The 15,057-nt window shown below is 63.3% G+C and overlaps 1 protein-coding gene across 2 annotated transcripts in view; it reads right to left on the bottom strand.

The window, feature by feature from the left end:
- The window catches only part of ADAP1 (ArfGAP with dual PH domains 1), a 52,134-nt gene that overhangs the window by 12,393 nt on the left and 24,684 nt on the right, over positions 1–15,057 (bottom strand). Inside the window, exons 2-4 of one of the 2 annotated variants that reach the window (XM_021680164.1) lie at positions 14,071–14,201; positions 9,802–9,893; positions 4,508–4,590 (exon numbers count right to left, since the gene is read on the bottom strand). In XM_021680164.1, coding sequence (XP_021535839.1) covers positions 4,508–4,590; positions 9,802–9,893; positions 14,071–14,201 — 306 coding nt within the window. Of the gene's footprint in view, positions 1–4,507; positions 4,591–9,801; positions 9,894–14,070; positions 14,202–15,057 lie in introns of those variants that run through there. The other variant, XM_021680165.1, reaches the window with a different exon arrangement.

Raw genomic sequence — 15,057 nt, 5'->3', positions numbered from 1 at the left:
CACAGTCCCCCTGGCCCAGGCCCGGCTGGAAGCCGTGGGATGGAGGGGGCGCTGGCCCAGGTCGGCCTGGCTCCTGGGCCGCGTGCCCGCGACGGCCAGCGGCCAGCAGCCAGGGTGCCTAATTCCAGGCACCGGACGGCAGCAGCGGCAATTTCAGACGGGCGCTGGCCAGGGTCCCGGACTTGGCCCCGCCCAAGGACGGCTGTTTGGCGCTCCGTGAAGCCGGCGGCCTGCCCGTCCCGTCATGGCCTGGCCTCCCCGGGGAGGTGGGCCTGAGTGGGACGACTCCCGCCCACCACACTGGGGCCTCCAAGCCGGGGTTCCCTGAGCCCTGCAGACTCCAGGGTGCCGTGCTGTCCCCCGACGTCTACCCGGGCTCGGGGTGTCTGTGCTGCACCAGCCTCCCCCCACGCCCCTGCCGACCGCACCCCTGCCAGAGGGGTCTCCCTGGCGCACGCAGCGGGACGGGACCCAGCGGTGCCCCCCGACACGCATACCTGGAGCTTGGCTGTGCCGGGGAGACCGTCTCCGCCCAAAGGACCAGCCAGTCCGGGGGCACAGGCCAGATGCTTCACTCAGCATTTATTGGGCGCCTACGGTGTGCCACCCCTGCCGTGTGCGGGGCCCACCTGTCCGCGGCCTTCCCGGCCGCCTCCTCCCAAAGCCCCTCTGAGGGGCGCCGAGAGGAAGCGCGAGGATCCTCAGCACCGTCAGTGGTGATGGTCGGCCACCGCTGCCCCCAGGAGTGGCCACCGCCAGCCACAAGAACGGCCGTCCCAGGTGCGGGCCAGCGCACACGTACGGTGCCCCCTCTGCCAGAGGGACTGCAGGACAGCGGGCCCACTCTGCAGCACTGCTTAAATTAATGAGGAACCGCCACACACTTCTCACACGACCCGGAAAACCACGTCCACGTGAAAGCCTCGAACTGAACACAACCCGAGGTCCCCAGCACACCAACACCTCTCCACACTCAGGACGGAGCCACGGGGATGGCGCGGCAGGGCCAACTCCCGGTGCGGCTGGCCCCGTGGAATGACCCCAGAAAAGGCAGGACTCTGGGGCATGGAGCCGGGCAGGGGCTGGGGGTGGCCGACAGCCTGCAGAGTGGGGCTGTCCTGTGTCTGCCTTGGTCACAGGACCATCCCCCGCACGGGGCTCACATGTGGACTGCACCTTACGTGAACAAGTTACACGTTGACCTCTTCGTTGCAGCAGGGACACGCGGCCTTGCTCTGAGGGGCAGGAGAGCTTACCGGGGGGGCCCAGGCTGGGTGTTCCGTGCCCAGACCCCGGGTGGCCCTCCCAGGGCAGGAGACGGGCCCCACACTGTGTGGCTTCTGCCAGGGGATGCCCGGTGGAAAGGTGTGCTCTGGGCATAGAGCCAGGACCTGAGAAGACACCGGGGAAACTGAGGCCCACCTTGGGCACCTCCGCAGAAGGGCCAGGACCTGGTTCCAGGCCTACAGGTTCTAGTCCCCACGAGGTTGACACGGGGGCCCAGGTCTGGCCTCCTTTGTTCCTCACTCCCTGCTACCCTGGCCACCTCACTGGGGGACCAGCACAGCCTCCCGCATGGCCAAGTCTGTGCCCCAAACCTGGTTCCCACGCAGATGCTGCCAGGAAGCGGCCAACAGTCCTGAATCCAGTGGGTGGGGGGAGGCACATCTGGCCGAACCCCACAAACACCTTCCCTTGACTGGACCTGCACCTGCCACCCCAGAGATGCCTCAGGCCCACTGGGCGCGCTACACCTAACATCAGTCAATGCTTCCAATGACGACCCCATGCTGAGTACCGTGTCCTCCCCACTACACAGAGGAGGAAACTGAGGCCCGGGGGGGACGGGCTCTGTCACGCAGGGAGCTCTCTGCTCACCCTGTGACACTTAGGACAAAGGCGGGGCAGGGTGGCAGCTCTGGGACCGGCCCTGCTTTGCACAGAGAGGAGGCAGGGGGATGGGGTCCGAAGCCTCAGCAGGAAGTGCTGTGTCTGTCGGTGACTGGGGGCGGCCCGGGCGGCCTGGCCCTCAGGACAACGGGGGGCATTGTCCGGCCCGTGAAAGGCAGCCATTGAGGCTGTGGCTCGAGGCGGGGCACAGCGTGGGGAGCGAGCCAGGAGGGTCACCAGGGTCGCCCCTGTGAGCCGGGGTGGGGCAGGTGAGGCCCCTTATCTCCACACGCCCGCGACCTTGGCCGAGGGCGGGGGGTGCCAGGTTGGAGCCACCCGGAGCCCTGGGCCCGCGGCCTCCCCACACCCCTCGTTCCCCAGCACCAGGTGGTGCCTGGCGTCAGTGCGTGCGGTGACCCGAGGGGAGCCCCGGTCGCCGCGGTAGGGGCCTCAGAGCCGGGCAGCCACCTCGGATGGCACGACTGACCCCCTTCATGGCAGCCCCCCTGCCGCCCCAGCCCCGCGATGCCACCCGGGCACACACGTGCAGCTGCTTCTCGGCCTTGACGCCCCGAGGAGTGCTGGTCAGCGAGTCCGGTCAGGGTCCCTCCGCGGGGCCCGTCTGGCATTTCCTCGCGGCCGAGGCGAGTCTTTGCATTTTCGGCAAGAACGTCACGGCAGCCACGCCATCCGGACACTGGTGCCCTGTCCCCAGCAGCTTCTCGGCCGGCCGGGCCCTTTTCCTCCATTCCAATCCACATCCAGGGGAAGACACTTCGAGACACGCAAATCCCGGCTCCCCCCAGCTTCCTCAGATTTCGGCGCCTGGCGGGGGCCGGTCCACACCCGCTCCGCTGGGGCCCCCGCTGCTGGCCGTCCCATTCCCCCGTTTCTTCCTCGGTGACAGTGGACCTCTTCTGTCAGAAGGGCCGAGCCCTCCTCCCTCCCCGGTCCACGCCCTCCGTGGGCAGGGCTCGTGTCCTCTCCCCCGTGGCCCGTCTTGTCGCCCTCACGTCTGGCTTCGGGGCCTGGCACCCCGCAGACAACTGTGCTGGAGCCCTTCCTCCCGGGCGGTCTGGGGCACCACACGCAGTGGGACAAGTTGTGGGCGACGCACCCCGCACCCACCATGCGCCGCTGGGGGCCCAGGCTCCTGCCACCTGCCGGTCCCCGTGGCCCCTCCGAGCTGGGGGGGGGCTCGTGGCCTCTGGCCTGGGCCTCGCATGGCTCCCAGGGCCGGGGCCTTTCCTGGGGCCTTCAGCTCCCGTCCTCCTCGTGGGAGGGGCCAGGTGGGCATGTCCTCCCCTGGGCCTGAGAAAGTGCTCTTGTGGCAGGAAGTGCCCGCGGGAATCCCCTGGTGCTCCTCGCAGGGCTGGAGGAGGAGCCCACAAAGGGGAACCACAGGGCCAGGACACCTTGGGGTGCCCAGGTGCACCCACTCCAACACTGGGGCTGGCAGCAGGGGGCTCGGAGGGGCTGGGACCTGTGCAGGCTTTGGGTCTGGGGGCACCTGGCTGGCCTGGCCTCAGAGGCCGTGGGGCGTGGGGCCCCGGGTGCCCCCGAATGCTGCCCTTCCTCCTGGGAGCCCCAGGAGGGCATGTGGGGGGCCCTGGGGAGGCCCCTGCTGTGAGCAGGTGAGATTTAGCAGCTGTGCAGGGCCAGCACACTGGCCACCTCCCCACGGGACGGCGGCTTGGTGAGGGCCTCGGTGGCGGCAGGTGGGTGGAGCCTCCGCCCCTTCTGCTGGCCCCGGAGGGGCTGACGGAGAGGCCACTGGCTCCAAGGCCACCGGCTCAGGGCCTGCTACCGTGCCCCTCCCGCAGTCCCGTGTGTCCCTGGCCCACTGTCTCACCCCTGTCCAAGAGGGACAGGGCTTGGCGGCACCAGGAGCTTGGAGGAATGCGTTCTAATGGGGGACCTCGGGCCTGGGACGGGGACACACCTGTAGGCAGGAAGGCCCCCAGCTTGTCACGCGGTCATTACCACCTCCTGAGCTCCGCGAGGCAGGAGGCAGAGACCAGGCCCTCGCAGACCTGAGCGCCTGGAACGGACCCAAACATGCAGGGGAGAGGTCTGTCGGGGTTGCTGCCCTGTGCGCACCCCCCACTTCTGGAACCCAGAGCCCGCTTTTTCCCGAGAGGGCAGCTCCGGGACACAGAGGCAGGCCCACATCACACCTCCCGTCCTCCGAGACTGGGCCCCACCGCGCGCCCGCCCCGCCCCTCCCACCAGCACCTGCTCACCCTGCAGACAGCCCAGCACGGGCCCACCTCCCCGACCAGCCAGGGCACCCAGCGCGGCCCTGCCATCCCCATGGCACCCACCCCGTCTGAGCTGGGCTGCTGATGGCCACGGGACCTGAGCACCAGGCCACCCAGCTCGGTGTCAGGAGGACCGGACACGGGCCCAGACCAATTAGCTGGTCCTCCAGATTCGAAAGGAGTCTGGCAGTGCCAGGAGCGGGGAGGAGGGGTACAGAGACCAGGATAGAGAGACAGAGACACAGAGACAGAGACACAGAGAGACAAGGGACAGAGAGAGAGGGGGACAGAGGGACAGAGAAACAGGGCCAGAGGGAGAGGCACAGAGACAAGGGACACAGAGCACAGGGCCTTACCTGCGGAGTAGGGCTCCTGCTTGTCAGGGTGGGTGAACTCCTGCCGCTCGTACTTGGCCCGGATCCACTGCTCACGCAGGAGTCTGGGAGGAGAGAACGCGTCATGCTGGGCCGCACCACAGGGCTCACAGAGGCTCCTGGCGCCTCTGTGAACAAGGCCCCTGAAAGAACGCGTGTCCACCTCCAGAAGGCAGGGCTGAAGGGCCACCAGCTTTGATTTTTTAAAATTGTTTGCTAATCAGATAGTTTTACCACTAATACTTCCCCTTAAAAAAAAAATTAGCTCTGGGGCGCCTGGGTGGCTCAGTCGGTTGGGCGTCCGACTCTTGATTTCAGCTCAGGTCTTGGTCTCAGGGTCATGGGATCGAGTCCTGACATCAGGCTCTGCGCTCAGCGGAGATTCTCTTCCTCCGCCCTTCCCCCTGCTCGTGCTCTAAAATAAATAGATAAATCTTTGAAAAAAAAATTAGCTCTAGGGGCGCTTGGCTGGCTGAGTCGCTGGAGCGAGCGACTCTTGATCTTGGGGTTGTGAGTTCGAGCCCCCCGTTGGGTGTAGAGTTTACTCAAAAAAATAAACTTAAAAAAAATTAGCTCTAATTCATGTACCATCAAATGCAGCTACTGAAAGCGTCAAATACACAGGTTCACAGTCCCTCTCAAGGCTGTACCGCCATCACCCCAGAGAGGACACCCTTGACCTGGCCCCGCCACAGTCCACTGCCGTTTGGACTGACCTGTGCCCACGCGGCATCGGGCAGCGCGTGTGGCCTTCTGCGACGGGCTTTGTGCACAGAGCAGTGTCTGAGGTTCACCCTCACGGTGGCGCACACCCCTCCGTGCTTCGTGTCTTCCCGTGGCCGAGTAACATCCCCTCCCTTCACCCCCGACTGCCAGGAAGGCGGCCCCAGCGAGCAGCAGAGGGGGCCTCTGCCCGGCCACAGAGCAGGGCTGCTCTGTCCTGGCCCCCACGGCCCCCACCGGCTGGGCGGCACATGCCTCCGACAGCTCCCACCCCCTGCACACCGGGGCAAGGCACCAGCTCCTCATCCTCCGAGCCCTGCACCTCGGCAGACCCTGGGGCTCGGCCCCGGCCTCCCGTCCCTGCTGCTGCCCTGACCCAGGCCACCCCCACGGTCTGCTCTCCCAGAGCCGCTCAGAGCTCTCCGTGGCCCACCTGCCTCGGTTCTTCGGTGCTGACAAGACCCTCGCTGACCCCCAGCTCAGCCTGTGACCCCTCCCCATCCCTCCCGCCCTGCCTCTGCACTCACCAGCAGCCCCCAGCCCCTCCGCTTCCAGCTGTCACAGCTGTGCTAACACCCGACCCCAAGGGCGGCCACGGCCTCCATTTCTACTTCCGAGTCACGTCAGCTTGGCTGGCACCACAGCGAGATCGCTCAACCCCTCGGGAGGGGCCGTCCGGCTCTGGGCGACACACACCCAGGTGAGTTTGGGACCCAGCACGGCCCTCGGGCTCGGGGGCTCCCCCACCCAGTGCAGCAGATGGGACCTCAGGCCTCGTGCTGGGCCCATGAGGCCAAACCAGGCTCTAGGGGCCCAGCCCTGCGGGTGTGCACGTGGTCCTGGGGCCGCCCGTAACCCCGCTCCACAAGGCCTCTGAAAACCACCGGGATTTAGGGTCTCCGGGTGCAGAGGCCAGGCCAGGGGCAGGCAGGCAGGGCCGGCTCCTTCTGCAGAACAAGGCCCCCCTCCGGCATCCTCAGCCTCTGCCCATCTCCGTGCAGACCCTCCCTGGGTCCCGGCATCCCCTCTTCTGAAGACACTCGCCATCCCAGCTCCGCCAGCCAAAACCCACGAGCCCTCACTCCAGGCCCTTCGTTTCATCTGCAAAGACCCTGTTCCCAGATAAGGGCCCTGCACAGGTCCTGGGGTTCGGACCTGACCTGCCTTTTGGGGGACACCATTCAGCTCCTGACAGGGCCGAGCTGTAGGACCCCGGGGAGCCAGCTCCCCTCCTGCACCCGCTTCTCTGTAACATGGGAACGCCATGCCTGGCTGCTCGGACGTGTGCGAGCCAGGGCCTGGTGTGTCAGTGGGACGCAGACAGCTAACAGCCATCCTGTGGCCTCATCCGCACCATCACACACCCACGAGGTCCCAGGCCACGGCCTTTGCATGGACGCTGGCCCCCGAGGCTCCACCCGGGCCTGGCGCAGAGGCTCCCAGCGGCAGCAGGAGGAGGAAGCCAGGCAGCAGGCACCGGGGGAGTCCCCACCCTGCTGGGCAGCCCGATCTGAACCACTCAGTCATCAGGGGCCCCAACACGGACAGGGTGCCGCAGTACATGGGGCCCTGACCTCCTGAGGCCATCTGGCCCAGGCTCCTCCACCAGGGAAAACCAGCATCAAAGGGGGGGGGTCCCACTCTCCACCAAGCCTCATGATGAGGGAGGCCCACACCCCCACCAGCAGACGCTGCTCTTGAAACCTAAGACCCGCCCTGTGTTCCCGGGAGCTTAGGGGAGACAGGCTTCACCGCCTCCCCCCAGGGCCGGGGCCCTCGGGGTCAGTATGGGTCCCCTCAACCCAGAGCAGATGCGGAGCTGGGATGTGTGCAGGACTGGCTGCCTGGAGCTGGGAGGGCGGGGGGCGGTCAGGTGAGTGGGGCGACCACTGCCCCTGTGAAGCAGACCACCCACCCTGCCCGGCCCTGGAGTTGCCCTGCTCTGACCCCCAGGGCCTGCCTCCCCCATTTCCAACAGCCCGTCGGGGGCAACCTCAGCACCCGGCAGGCGGCGGACCCCTTCCTCCCCCCCAGCCCCCTGAGGCTGGTGCAGAAGCCCCAGTGGGAGCGTGGCTGTTTGCCGGCTACCATGTCAGGGGCTGGCATCTGACCGCCGCTCCTGACTGCCCTCCTGCCCTGGCTCCGTCAGCCTCTGAGTCCCATGCTCTAGGACACTCTGCCAGAGGCTGAGGCCTGGGCTTTCCCTCCTGGGGAGGTGACTGCCCTTGGTGCCTCAGTTTCCCCTTCCACCGGGTGGGCAGCTCACCCAGGCAGTGTCTTTCCCTTCCTTTGTACCGTGGGGAAACTGAGGATACACCCTCCTCACGGTGGTGAGCCCCTGGCCTGGCACGGCCGCCATCCACACCCGCTTGCCCTCTGAACTCCCCGAAGCAAACCAAGACCTCCTCTCGCTTTATCTGCCTGATTTCTGAGGCTCTTATGGATTGAATTGCACCCACCACCCTCAAAAATACGTTGGAGTCCTAACCCCCAGCACCTTGCAGATGGGCCCCATTCTGGAAGGAAGATGGTTGTGGGTTAACAAGTTACAATGCGTCAGGCTGGAGTGGAGGCACCCCCAGAGAGGAGGTCCAGACAGACACAGGATGGCCATGTCCAAGCCCAGGAGGGGGCTCAGGAGACGAGCCCCGCACACCTGGACCGCCAGCCTCCAGGAGGTGAGATGGTGAATTTCTGTTGTGTGAGCCAACCCAGCTGGAGTTTTGGACCCCCCCCCTCCGCCCCAGCAAGCCGGCACAGAGCCCCATCCAGCCGGGAACCCTGCCCGCCAAGGACTTGGGGGCACCTCCGGGCTCCAGCCTCCCCCCGCCCGGGCCCCTGAGAAGGAAGCAGGGGGGCTGGCTTGCAGCAGAAGCAAAACCGAGAGGACCTCTGCTGACTTACTTCCCACGGCGGCAGGACCGAGCCCGAGGGCAGCGGGGCGGACACAGGAAGGGGGCCCAGGTCCCCACCTCTCTCTGAGTCACCGCCTGACATGAACATAACCTTGTACCCAGGCCTTTTGAGCACCGCTCCTCATGGGTTCGCCCATGGGCTCCGAGCCCTAGATGGGAGGCCGGGGAGGGGCCACACACCCCCTGGTTTTGTCCTCAGGACACCAGGGGGGCCTCCCTGGAGGCTGCTGCAGCCCCCGGCTCCAAAAGTGCCCATCTGGGGGGTGCTGCACCCTACAGTTTACAAAGGGATTCAAACCACGCCTCCCACTACGCACGGCACTCCTCAGTGAGCTTGGAGCATCAGCCGCCACAACTCGCTGGCCTCAGTCACAGCTCCCTGGGAGGGGGGGGCTCGGACCCCACCCCTGCAGGCATCTGCACCCTCCTGGGCCACGGGGGCTTGGCCTGGGCAGACCTCAGTGCCTACTGAGTGTGGGGACGGTGGCAGGCTCGGCTCTGGCAAACCTTCGCCTAGCAGGGGCTTCTGGAAGGCGAGGCCTGCCCAGGGTTCCCTTGCTCCCTCCTGGGATGCCCAGTCACCCCGACAGGCCCTGACCACACAGCCCCTAAATGGCACAGGGATGGTCTCTGCGAGCGTGTCTCAGGGACCAGGGCGTAGAGGAAGCTGCTGGGCGTCCTGGCCAGGACACGGCCTGTGAGCCTAGCTGTCCCTTGTCATCCACTCTGAAGGGAGATACAGGGCATGCATGCAAATAGGCAGACCATAGAGCAGGCTGTGGCCGAGGTGATAAAATCGTGTCTCAGAAATAGTTGCCCGGCCACACTGATTCATAACGAGACGGCCAGGCAGGGCCCCAGGCTCCAGATTCCCCCCTGAGCCCAGAAGTAGCCGGTGGTGGGGCGAGTCTCAGGATGTGACCCAGTACCTGCACCAGAGTGGGTCCCTGGCAAGGCGTCCTGACCCCAGAGACCCTGCGGCCATCAGCAGCATCTCCCTGGCCTGGGAGGCAGGTGGGCCAGGTCCCCAGGCAGGTGGCCAGGAGCAGGACTCCCACCTGCCTGCCCGGGACCGGGAACTCCCAGCATCAAGCCCACATCCCAGGTTCTGGCCGCGGCTCCTCTGCTGGCATCTGTGTCACTCACTCAACCCCTCTGGGCCCCGGGAGTGCCCTTGTCCAAAGAGGGCCATTCATCTCCGTGGCCAAAGCCGTGGCTGAGCCACCGTGGACACCGGCCAGCAGAGGCAGGGCAGCCGGGGGGTTTGAGTGACACCTAAGGGGCCAGTCCTGTGCTGGGGGCACAGAGGGACGAGGTGTCCTGGGGGGTGACACCCAGGGAGGTAGGGGATTCAGGGAGGTCTAGAAGTGCTGGGAGACGGGGAGCCTGGCCAGGGGTGGACTCCGCCCTGAGCTGCTCAGCATCCTCCTCCGACCACCGGGGGGCACACGAGGCCCTGGAGACCCCCGCTGAGACCCACAGCGAGGGCCCCACTGCCCTCCCTCCAGCCACCAGCCACCACCCCACTGCCAGACCCCGGGGACCCGGCCGCCCTCCCCAGCTCCCAGGTGGCAGCCGCTGCCCCGCCTGGTGGGTCCTCCCGATGCCAGCCCCCGACGGATGCCCCCTGTGACTTACTGACAGTCAGAAAACGTGGGCCGGTAGTAGAAGGGAGGCACTTTGGACTCGTACGTGTCCCTCGCAGCATCGTTCCCATGGGAGGCCATGAACTGCAGAGGGAGGATGGGGTCAGTGCTCCCAGAGGCCGAGGCCTAGGGCAGGGGCCGGCTGACCCCAGAGCCCTGGCGTCCCCAGCCCCTCCTGTCTCAGGGAAAGCACTTTGCCACGGCCACAGGAACGCACCTCCAGTTTTGCCAGGGGCCCTGGAGAGGGTGGGCCGGGCCCTCCTCACATCCCCCGGGGCTGCAGAGCTGCTCCCTCCGCCCAAGCTGCCCCGTCCCTGCCTCACGCAAGACCCGCTCTCCACTCATCTGACCCACGCCCAGCAGGCAGCCCTCAAGTACTGGGCACAGTGAGGGCCCTGAGATGGAGACTGGCCCGGGGAAGCAAGGTCTGTGTTCCCCCTGAGGCTGACAGACGGTGGGAGTCAGGAACCTGGAGCAGGTACTACACAGGCAGTGGGGGAACAGCGGGTGCAAAGGCCCTGGGGTCAGTGCCAGGTATATTGGAAGAGATGCCTCCAGCTGGGCTGGTGCAGGGGAGCAGGGAGGGGACCAGCAGCGCCTGACGCATGGTGGCCTCCAGGACAAGGAGAGTGGAAGGGATTCCTTCTGCGCCAATCCTGCCTCCTTCTGACCCCCCGCCCCCACCCACCAAGAGAAAGCCTTTCTTCCAAAGCCATCGAACTTTGAGGACCATCAGGCCATGACCATGTCCAACCCAAGTGGGTCAACTGGAAAAAATCACCAACAATAAGATACTTCAGCAAAAAGCTGGTACCAAATTAAAATTCCAAAATCAGTTGCTTTTCTAAAACCTCAATCAAGAACTTGGCAAAATACTGAAGAGCCAGCCTCATGAGAAATGCTCAAAGTCTCCACAAAGACAGAACGTCCGCGCCCCGAGGGATGCTCAAGAAATCTTGCACAGAGACACGTGCTCGGAAGGGTAGACACACGCCGCCTCCTGATGTTGATCTATGTTGTTTTAGAAGCTGTCAAAAAAATATAATTTTTTTGAAGCTAGCAATGATTCTAAAGTTCATTTTAAAATTAACAAGCAAAATGCTCTAGAAAATTCTGCAAATACTCTTCCTACCAGCTATTAAAACCTGTTACTGACCAGAGAGCCAAATCAATGCAACCAATAAAAGGTCCAGAAATAGATCCACTAAGATCTAATACTTGATATTGGATTTAATGCACATCTCAGATCAACGGGGGGATGCCTGTTAGCTGATCATCATTGGGAGCAGGAACCTGGGAAACCAGCATAGAGAAAGCACAGCTGGACTCAACCTTTTAGCCATATAAGCTCCAACTGAATTAAAGATGTGATTTCCGAAATTAAACAGTAAAAGTAGTAGCTAGAAACTATGCTATAATTTAAAAAAATGATTTTAGGAAAATATGGGAGGAAATCTTTGTGACTTTGGATTAAGAAATGGCTTCATAGATGTGATCCCAAAAGCACAAACAACAAAAGAAAAAAAAAATGGAACTTCATCAAAGTTAAAAACTTCTGTGCTTCAAAGGACGCCGTTGAGGGCGTGCAAACGTTAGGCTGAATGAGAGAAGCTGGACAGTAAGTCCGCAAGGGGCGGATGCCCAGAGGCAGGACGAAGACAGGCGGCCGTGGGGCCGGGGGGATGGGCCCCGGGGCTCCTCTGAGGTGCCGGGAAGACTTGGAACCAGACACAGGTGGGGGCTGCCCAACCCCATGAATGTGATAAATGCCACTGGGCTGTTCACTAAAACGGTGGGTTTATGTGACTTTCACCTCAGTAATAAAAAATATACAGATATAGCTCCTTCAGAATATAAACTGCACGTTTAGCATTGCAAACATTTTATTTAAAAAGGAAAGTTAAGGGGCACCTGGGTGGCTCAGTCGGTTGAGCGACTGCCTTCAGCTCAGGTCATGATCGTGGAGTCCCTGGATCAAGCCCCACATCGGGCTCCCTGCTCCGCGGGGAGTCTGCTTCTCCCTCTGACCCTCCCCCCTCTTGTTCTCTCTCTCTCTTTTTCTCTCTCTCAGATAAATAAATAAAGTCTTTAAAAAAAAAAAAAAAGGAAAGTTAAAAGATAACTCACAGGAGAAAAACTATTTGCAAATACCATATCTAATGAGGGACTCAAGTCCAGAATATATAAAGGACTCTGAATAAACGCTCCTAGCTCAGGAATAAAAAGACAACCCGTTTTGAAAATCGGTGAAGGATCTGAATGGACTGGTTTCTGAAGAACACACACGAATGGCCAACAAGCCTATGAAAAGATGCTCACCACCGCTAATCATCGGGGAAACGCGAGTCAAGCCCACAGCAGGAGCCCAGCTTGCACCCGTGAGGGAGGCTGGAATCAGACACCGGCCACGGGAAGTGCTGGCGGGACCGGGCCCGCCCTGCGTGGCCAGCAGGCACGCGGCCCTGTTCCGGGCAGTCCGGCTCATCCCCACAGACACAGCCACGCCACTCCGTCCGGGAGAAAGGCCGCTTCTGCCCACACACGAGCTTGCCCAGGACTGTTCCCAGCAGCGTTACTCGTAAGAGCGGGAAAATGAGATGACCCAAGTGTCCACCGATGGATGGGCGGGTGCGTCAGCCGAATGTGGTCTGTCCACATGGCAGGAATTACTCCGCAGTAGAGGGGCATGTGGCCGGGACACCTGCCAGCACATGGTGAAGCCGGGACACGTGGTGCTCCGCAGGGGGCGGGCGCCGCAGAGGCCGTGGGGTGGGGGGGCTGTGAGGGGCTCGTCTGGGGAAAATACTCCAAGATCAGGCAGCGGGGACGGCTGTGCAGCCGTGTGGTGGAGCGAAGCCTCCCGCGGGCGGGCTGCATGGTGTGCGAATTCTACCTCCGTGACACCCTGGTGAGTCAAACCAGCCTGGGGCAGCTCAGGCCCATCGAAATACCCGAGAACCCCGAAAACCACAGAAGACTGATACATCTGAGTACATCAAAGTAAACAAGTTTCCACTGCAAAACCCACCACGAGCAAAGTCAAAGGACAACCCAGAAAAACCGTCTCCTACTACCACCTCGAAGGGTTAGATCCCCAAATAGAGCCGAACACGAGAAAGCGAAACAGCCAACTCCGCCCCAGCGAGGGGCCAAGGGCGTGCAGGGTCAGCCACAGACACCAAACCGTGGCACAAGCTGTTCAGTGTCCTCAAGACACAGAAACGCCCCGTGACGGCCCCACAGGGACGCAGCAGAGGAGAAACACGGGGGCCGGTGTGCAGGGATGTGGCAATGGCTCTCACACGGGGTGGGGGGTGTGCGGGGAGGCACAGAAGCCGCTGGGGTGGGAGGCTGCAGTCACTCCCACGTGCGGGGATAGGCTTCCCGGCCCTGAGGGGCACAGGTGCGCCTGCCTGGCGGTCACTGAATCTCCAGGCACCTGGTCCAATAGATCAGGTTCTCCGCAGGAGGGCTTACTCTGTGTTCACCGGGGGGACGGAGGGGGGCACGCTCAGGGCACCTCTGAGGAGACCGAACGGCCAGCCGGGGGCCTAGGGCCCCCACACAGTCACGTGCTCCCTGCACGCACACGGCCTCGGAGCGTCCCGGTGCTCATCGGCAGATGGATAACAAGGTCCCTCCATCAGTGGACGTCATCCCCTCATAAAAAGGAGCGAAGCCCAGACACGCACTAGAACGCAGGTGGCCCCGGACACGTGGCGCTTGGTGAAAGAAGCCAGACACCAAGGCCCCCCAGTGCCCGATCCCTTCCATGGACATGCCCACAGCAGGCACATCTGGGGGGACGCAGAGCAGATGAGCGTCCCCCCGGCTGCATTCGGGACGGCTAGGGGCTCGGCTTTCTTTCTCAGGGGTGAAATGTCCTACAAGGCACCTTGGTGACAGTGGCCTGTGAACGCACCGAGGGCTGCTGAGTGGTGCGTGCAGACTGGCGACCTGGGGCCAAGGGCACAGGACACGTCTCACCCCGCCTGGCCCCCCTCCCACACCCCTGCCCCCACTCCCCACCCATCCCGCTTCACACCCCTGTCCCCATCCCATCCCCATCCCTCCGGCCCCTCTCCCCTGCCCCCACCTCTGCTCTCCCCCCATCTCATCCCTACCCTCACCCCTCTACCCCTCACCCCCACCCCAGGTCAGCACTGGCCCGTCAGGAGCCTGGAGCACCAGGGGTAAAGGGACCCCCGGGGTGTCTCCTCCCCGCCCCCCCCCCCCCCCCCCCCCGCTGGCAGGCCCATACCTCCACTTGGGCCTCCTCCCAGGCATCCAGCCGGACGGACTTCACCTTGCTGACCTGGGGGATGTTCCGGTGGATTCCGGAGCAGCTCAGACAGATGAACACCCCCAGGGTGTAGGAAGCCCAGTCGGGATCTGGAAAGCAAAGGCCAGACGCTCAGGGAGGCTCCGCCCCAGGGAATGAGCATGGCCGGGACTCTCTAGCCTGTCTCCCCAGCTGTGCAAAAGGAGGCTGGCAAGGAGATCCCTGAAGCTCACAGGCTCATGTCTCATGGGCCCGTGTCCCACGCGAGGTCTCTCCTGCCTGCCACAGGTGAGCAGCCCCACCCCTGACATCCCAGCTGCTCCGTGGACACCCAAGTGGACAACCCGTGGCCATGGGAGACGTGCTAGACAATGACATGCGATCGGCGCCACGTGTGTTAGGCATGACAGCGACGCGCTCAGACACACCTTGATGTCTCGCTCACCCGCAAAGCGCAACGGGAACACGTGTGTGCACGCGTGTGTGCAGCAATGTTCAGAGTGCTGACGGCCACGTGACCCCACTGGGGGTGCAGGTCCAGGTGGAAGCACATTCGCAATTTCTCATATTGAACCAGGCAAGTGGTGGAATGTGGCACTTGACAAACTGGGGACTGGTGGCAGCTCCAGTGTTGTTCCTCGTGTTCTGTGCACCCCATCCTAGGAACCAAGTGTGGGGGCTGGGGGCCGAGGGAGGCAAGCACCTTCCACTTCTAAGGAAAGCTTCTACAACCAGTGTGGTTTAAATCCAGACACCAGGAGGCCCAGAGCCCCTCGTCAGACACCGAAGGCCAGACCACAGGCCCACAGCACTGTGCCAGAAGTGTGTTTGCAGGGTGTGTGCACATGTGAGTGGGCAGGTGTGGGTGTGCATGTGTGTGTGAGTGGGCAGGCGAGGGTGTGCACGTGTGTGTCAGTGGGCAGGTGTGGGTGTGCACGTGTGTGTGAGTCAGTGGGCAGGTGTGGG

This window comes from Neomonachus schauinslandi, chromosome 5 (assembly GCF_002201575.2).
Source record: "Neomonachus schauinslandi chromosome 5, ASM220157v2, whole genome shotgun sequence".
NCBI classification, from domain to species: domain Eukaryota; kingdom Metazoa; phylum Chordata; class Mammalia; order Carnivora; family Phocidae; genus Neomonachus; species Neomonachus schauinslandi.
Note: the sequence above shows the minus strand (reverse complement) of the source record. Positions and strands in the feature narration are given on the sequence as shown.